Source organism: Scardinius erythrophthalmus (genome assembly GCF_964197995.2).
Source record: "Scardinius erythrophthalmus genome assembly, chromosome: 18".
NCBI lineage: Eukaryota > Metazoa > Chordata > Actinopteri > Cypriniformes > Leuciscidae > Scardinius > Scardinius erythrophthalmus.
This window is the reverse complement of record NC_138238.1, coordinates 1,131,982-1,139,481: the sequence shown is the minus strand read 5'-3', so window position 1 is coordinate 1,139,481 and position 7,500 is coordinate 1,131,982. Positions and strand designations below refer to the sequence as shown.

The following is a 7,500-nucleotide window of genomic DNA, read 5'->3' as shown; positions in this document are numbered from 1 at the left end:
TCAAAAACATTAAAAATAGTAATGGGTCCAGACTTTTACCGGTACTGTATGTACATATTAATCAAACTTTATCTAAGGTAATCTCTTTTTTGTTTAATGAAGATGTTATTGTTGTTGTTGTTGTTATTTTGCTGTTTTATTCAATTTATTCACAGTTCCAGAATCCCACTTCAGTAGATGAGCATAAGTGATTTTATATTGCATTGCTACCTTAAATATGCTATACACAAATCAAGTGGAAGAGAAAGACACGATCGCTACTGAGCAGAAAAAAATATATAAAGTGATATTATTGGCGTAATGTCAGGAATCTAATCATCAGCAGAATTTAGAAGATAGACCCATAGATATGAGATCCTTTATTTGAAACATTTAAAAATGTTGTAGTGTGTTGGCTTTTTAACTTAGAATACAGACGTCTTGTCTTTTAATTGTGTAGCTTTTTTACTAGTCAGCTCCCGACGCGATGTTATTCATTGTACGCGCAAATTCAAAGCGTCGCGTCTTGGGCACGTTACGCTCGCGCTCTTTTAAACTCGTAATAAAGCGGTGAATGATTTTTCCAGAAATGACGCTGATCTACAGTACAAGTTTATATTTAGAATACATTGCAATCACTCCAAAATAGATGACGACAACTCACACACCTGCATTATGAGATGTGCTTCTTTGTGTGCTTATTAGGCTTTTGCCTCGCAGCACCTGATGGATGCGTTCTTTACACATACTTTCAGAAGCCGGCACCCGCTTTGTAACGGACACATTAATTGGTTTAACTGTAGTAATGTAACAGTCTATGGTTAAGATAAACATCGTCACTATTTTTAGTTAATAAATAAATATTGAAATAAATTGTAGATAGGACATTTGTACATTTTTTTTTTTTTTTTTTTTTGTCCCTCTGTCTGGGCCCCATCCAACCAATCGGGCCCTAGGCACGTGCCTAGTTTGCCTTTGCGTTAATCCGGCTCTGTGTGCAGCGCTGCTTCATTCTTGGGTGAGAGATTGATTGATTCTGAACTGTATAAACTCTCTTCTTCTAAACTCGTTGTGTTGCAGTGATTGTGATTGGTCTGTTGTGTGTTGCAGTGACTGTGATTGGTCTGTTGTGTGTTGCAGTGACTGTGATTGGTCTGTTGTGTGTTGCAGTGACTGTGATTGGTCTGTTGTGTGTTGCAGTGACTGTGATTGGTCTGTTGTGTGTTGCAGTGACTGTGATTGGTCCGTTGTGTGTTGCAGTGACTGTGATTGGTCTGTTGTGTGTTGCAGTGACTGTGATTGGTCTGTTGTGTGTTTCAGTGACTGTGATTGGTCTGTTGTGTGTTTCAGTGACTGTGATTGGTCTGTTGTGTTGCAGTGACTGTGATTGGTCCGTTGTGTGTTGCAGTGACTGTGATTGGTCTGTTGTGTTGCAGTGACTGTGATTGGTCTGTTGTGTGTTGCAGTGACTGTGATTGCTCTGTTGTGTGTTGCAGTGACTGTGATTGGTCTGTTGTGTTGCAGTGACTGTGATTCGTCTGTTGTGTGTTGCAGTGACTGTGATTGGTCCGTTGTGTGTTGCAGTGACTGTGATTGGTCTGTTGTGTGTTGCAGTGACTGTGATTGGTCTGTTGTGTGTTGCAGTGACTGTGATTGGTCTGTTGTGTGTTGCAGTGACTGTGATTGGTCTGTTGTGTGTTGCAGTGACTGTGATTGGTCTGTTGTGTGTTGCAGTGACTGTGATTGGTCTGTTGTGTGTTGCAGTGACTGTGATTGGTCTGTTGTGTTGCAGTGACTGTGATTGGTCTGTTGTGTGTTGCAGTGACTGTGATTGGTCTGTTGTGTGTTGCAGTGACTGTGATTCGTCTGTTGTGTGTTGCAGTGACTGTGATTGGTCCGTTGTGTGTTGCAGTGACTGTGATTGGTCTGTTGTGTGTTGCAGTGACTGTGATTGGTCTGTTGTGTGTTGCAGTGACTGTGATTGGTCTGTTGTGTGTTGCAGTGACTGTGATTGGTCTGTTGTGTGTTGCAGTGACTGTGATTGGTCTGTTGTGTGTTGCAGTGACTGTGATTGGTCCGTTGTGTGTTGCAGTGACTGTGATTGGTCTGTTGTGTTGCAGTGACTGTGATTGGTCTGTTGTGTGTTGCAGTGACTGTGATTGGTCTGTTGTGTGTTGCAGTGACTGTGATTGGTCTGTTGTGTGTTGCAGTGACTGTGATTGGTCTGTTGTGTTGCAGTGACTGTGATTGGTCTGTTGTGTGTTGCAGTGACTGTGATTGGTCTGTTGCGTTACGCTCAACTGATCCATAAGGAGAGCAATAACGTGTTGAACATCGAGGGTCTGTTTGCCGGATGGCTCTGTGCCACAGGACTCGTGATTGTTGGAAACTTTCAAGTAAGAAAATAATAACAAAATTACTCTTTTTCTTCAATATGATTCATTAAAGAGCTTCACAATTCACGTATCAATTCATGTCTGAATTTCTCCATAAGCACCATGCTGGTTATTTGTTATTTTACTCACTACTGTGATAAATTTGCAAGAGTCTAACATTTTGAAGCATATTTTAATGGATTGTGAAGGTTTCAACTTTCTTTTAGATTGAATCATACAAGCAGTCATGACATACTTACTAGTTTTATCAAAGATAAATCTTTTGTACATTTTTTTGTTTTGTTTATTTTGTGATTTGTATATTTTGGGACCTTTTTAACATGTTTCTCGCCATAAATATAGCCGTGGTAACATGACATTAAACTATAAACAAATAAACAACCATAGATGCATTTAAAGTAATTAGCAATGACTACAAACTAAGCCTTAGCAAACCTTAAAAAACCTTAACATCACCATTACATGTGAGAAATCCCCAGAAAAGAGAATCTAACCTAACCCTACTAAATAAAGGAGTAGCAATATATGAAATAATTAAATAAAATAATTATAAATGTTTAAAATTCCAGAAGTTCAATTATAAATCATTTAAATTATATATTATTATTTGTTATTTTTTGGGGTTGGCAAAATTGATACTGATAATAAAAAATTAATGAGTTTCCGTAACAATTTTCACAGAAAATGCTAGTAAATTTCACACATAAACAGCAAGTTACACATTGACTTGGAAAGACTGAAATAGTACTTTTTTTTTACTTTTAAAAATCATTTTTTTATATTATACATATCCAGGTTTTAAATAAAAATTAGTTTTTTTTTTTTTAGCTAATTTACAAATAGTTTATCCCTACAGGGTAGAAAAAATTGTCTTTAGTCAAAGGCTCAACAAACAGTGCAAAAACAGCACAACAACAATTATAAATTAAACAGAAATGTTGCATAAGAGCCACACATCTCTAATAAAAACCTATAGAATTCATCTTAAAGTCCCATTTAAAATGCAAATGGAGGTTGTCATAAAAAAGCATGTTTTTCTATTGTAACTGGTTTGCAGAGTCCGTGCTGTGACTGACGCTGGCTGTTTTCTGCAGGTGGATCATGCTAAAGTTCTTCACTATGTGGGCGCGGGTCTGGCCTTCCCCGCGAGTCTGCTGTTCGTGTGTGTGCAAACGCTGCTGTCGTACCGCGCGGCCGAGACGCGGAGAGACTTCCAGACGGCTCATTTGAGGCTCACACTCACCTCACTGGCCTTCACCACCCTCATACTCAATATCCTTCACTGCCAGGGAGAAAACTCTTAAAACTGTTAAAAAAATTATGATTTTAACGGTATTTTATTGTAAAAATGCTACGGTGAAAAACTTGGTTAACAACGGTTAATTGGTTAACAGAAGGTTTTCATAATATATATACGTTTAATGTAAGGTCAAATACGGTAAAATTCTGTTAAATTTACAGTTTTAGAAGTGAAAAATTACATTTCTTTCTTGTGGAAAATCTGCTTGTGATGAGCTTTGATTCATCATGTGACTCTCATCACCACTGTGATTGGTGGTTGTCAGTGTATAACAATGGTATAAAACAGATATAGTATTTCATTTGGTGCGTAAATTAACATTATGTCAGATAGTGAAATACGTTTTACTGTAAATTTAAGTTAAGTCTGTAAAACCTAAATTGTTGCTACCGTATTTTTTACAGTAAAGCTCTGGCAACCACAGCTGCCGTTTTTTTTTACTGTAAATTTAAGTTAAAGGGGTCATATAATGCCATTTTTGTACAAGCTAATATGATTCTTTAGGGTCTAAATTAAAAGTTTGTAATATACTTTAATTAAAAATTCTCATTAGTATTGTAAGAAAACACTAATTTTACCTGGTCAAAAACAGCTCTGTTTTCAGCACGCCGTTTCAGTGCATGTGTCTTTAAATGATAATGAGCTTTGCTCACCCCGCCCCTCTGTTCTGTGGGTACACCGTATTAGACATTCTCTGACCGTATCTAACACAATAACCACGTGTTATTCGTTATAAACGTGGGATTATGAATTATATTGAGAACGTCGTACATAGAAAACATGCCGTAATGTACCCTGAGTGTAAACCTTAGACGCATTCATCGTGAAGCCTGCAGCAAGGTTTGCAAATTTTGCAAAGATTAATATAAATACTAATATAAAGGTTAATAAAACATTACACTCACATCTTCTGGAGGTTCAGCAGGAACACGTTGGTACCGATCCGTTTTTTCTCGTTTGTGAAGCTGTCTGGTGTGAAATGATTCGTGCAAACATGAAAGCACAGACGATCGTGGGGAATCCCCGTGAGGGAATCCCCGCGTCAATCCTTTGGGCATATTGCTTCAAAAACAAAACTCAGCCACTGCATCTATAACGGCTCAGATTTAGGAACATCCAAATGACTGCTGTGTTCCTTATTACATCTAAGAACAGAACACCACAATCGCTTAGACGTCATTCTACTCCAGCATATCAACAATGGCGGACTACTATGACGACGGCTGTCACAGCTCGCTCAGGGCGGGTCTTGTGTTGAAACACGGCTGTCAATCACAATAGCGGGAGGGGCGTACGATCTTATGACGTCACAATATCGAACGGCTTGATTTCAGAGATGGTCAAACATATAAGGAGATTAAAACAAAACCACTGGATGGATTTTTATCATGATAGGATGGTTGTGTACAGGCACTGCCAACAGACATTTCAGTGCAATCAACTTGTAAAAGTGCATGTACCATTATATGACCCCTTTAAGTCTGTAAAACCTAAATTGTTGCTACCGTATTTTTTACAGTAAAGTTCTGGCAACGACAGCTGCCTTTTTTTACTGTAAATTTAAGTTAAGTCTGTAAAACCTAAATTGTTGCTACCGTATTTTTTACAGTAAAGCTCTGGCAACCATAGCTGCCGTTTTTTTTTTACTGTAAATTTAAGTTAAGTCTGTAAAACCTAAATTGTTGCTACCGTATTTTTTACAGTAAAGTTCTGGCAACGACAGCTGCCTTTTTTACTGTAAATTTAAGTTAAGTCTGTAAAACCTAAATTGTTGCTACTGTATTTTTTACAGGAAAGCTCTGGCAACCACAACTGCCATTTTTTTACTGTAAATTTAAGTTAAGTCTGTAAAACCTAAATTGTTGCTACCGTATTTTTTACGGTAAAGTTCTGGCAACGACAGCTGCCGTTTTTTTACTGTAAATTTAACAGATTTTTTTTTCAGTGTATGACCAGATGTTTATCCAGCTGTTCCTTAACGTTGTGTCCTGCAGGCGGCGTGTTTTTCATCCAGGAGAGTTTTGTTCTTCAGCATGCGGCCGCTATATCGGAGTGGACGTTTGCCATCATCGTTCTGCTGTTTTACAGCTCGTTCTCGCACGAGTTCAGCTCCATCTCTTCAGAAACACTCGTGGCTCTGATGACGAGACGGAAACTAGAGAAAGTCTGACGTGTGAACATCAGCATTTGAGCTGTGATTATATAGAGAGAGAAGATGAGTATTAATGTGCAACCTGGTGGAATAATCTTTAATTACGCTCTTATTAATAAAGACTCTGTACTTGCATCGAAGCTTTAATCTTTCCATTGCACTAATGTGAAAATGTTCTGAGTGTTTTATGGTGAACTCAAGTTCAAGTGCCTAAATAGCAAAGTGTCTTATAAATTGCAAAAAAAAAAAAAAACATGTCTGATCTTCAATTCTGCGTTATGTGGAAGGTCATCAAAAGTATGTGCAGGAATGTTCACCGGTTTGTTTGTATTGGCAACATATTTACCACTTTTCTTTGGTAAGAAAGTTCTGTGATATTTATTTAACTGATCTTTATGTCCTCACAGTGAGTACAGCAAGTACTGTATATGTCAGATTTTATAGATCAGTTATAGTTCTGTATTTTAGGAAAGACGTTTAGCTGAATTATTACTGTTCATTAAGTTTATTGGGTACAAACATGCACAAACAATTTGTGAAATATTGTTTAATAACGTATGGAAGTCTGTTATTTATCTCACAATTCTGAGTTTTTTCCTTGCATTTTCAGATTTATATCCCACTTTTGTCCATGAACTGTGCTTCCATAATAAAGCGATTGTAGTTATTGGAATGTTAACATGATTACATGATTGCAAGACGTAATTAGACGCACTAATGAATATCTATATCTGCAATAAACCTCAACAGATGATTTTGCTAAACTAACACAATACAACAAGACGAAGGCGTCAGCTAATACGACATTTAATTTACCGTAGTTAAAGTAAAAACATTAAAAGTACCATAGTAAAACCTATTGAGTTAATATACATATAAAACACAAACCAACACATTCTCACCTGTAAGAGGTTATCCCATTTTAATATGCTTTAAGACAAACCATGTGTAAATTCATAAGTCGACAGCATTGCTGAGTATTTCCTCCTTAAAACTGCAGTGAACCAAAGACAGTCTCAAAAACACGCTTTGAAATCGCTGGTGTTTCTGACGTCACAAACTACCTTGTAACCAATCAGATCAACGTGTGATCGTCAACCAGTGGATCTCTAAGCTGAGTGAGTGAGTGGAGGCGGGACTCGTTTCCATATTCATAGAACCGCGTATACTAAACTATTTTAAAACATGATGCATTTTTTTCCAGGGAAAAACGTTTAAATATGTCATTTTGGTGCTCAAATATGAGTTTTGAGGGATAAAAGTATTGACTACAGGGAGACTTTATACTGTCTCACTTCACAACCAGAATCTTGTTCTTATGCCGCGTTCCAGGCAACCTGTAACCCGTGTTTTTCCAACTCGTAAATGGGAGTACATCGTTCCAGGCAACCTGTAACCTGTGTTTTTCCAACCTTATACCCGTGAAAGTGCACTGGAACGGCAGTGAAACCCGTAACTTCCCACCCGTGAACTCGTACTAGATCGATGTACTCCCAGTTACGAGTTGGAAAAACACGGGTTACAGGTTGCCTGGAACGCGGCATTACTGTGAGAGAGGACACGCTGACCGTTCCAAGATGGCGGGCGCGCCGACGTGTCTTGAGCGGTTGAATGTAGTTTCTACATACACATATCTATGGTCAAAGAGTATAGAAGTAACAAGAGGCGAAACT

The 7,500-nt window shown here is 37.9% G+C and overlaps 1 protein-coding gene across 1 annotated transcript in view; it reads left to right on the top strand.

Moving 5' to 3' along the window:
- Nucleotides 1-7,500, top strand: part of LOC308706813 (transmembrane protein 150A) — a gene marked incomplete at both ends in the record, with an annotated part of 13,516 nt that overhangs the window by 2,512 nt on the left and 3,504 nt on the right. Inside the window, 3 exons of the mRNA XM_081392678.1 lie at nucleotides 2,218-2,375; nucleotides 3,470-3,647; nucleotides 5,670-5,839. Of these exons, the coding sequence (XP_081248804.1) occupies nucleotides 2,218-2,375; nucleotides 3,470-3,647; nucleotides 5,670-5,839 (506 nt within the window). The remainder of the gene's footprint in view (nucleotides 1-2,217; nucleotides 2,376-3,469; nucleotides 3,648-5,669; nucleotides 5,840-7,500) is intronic.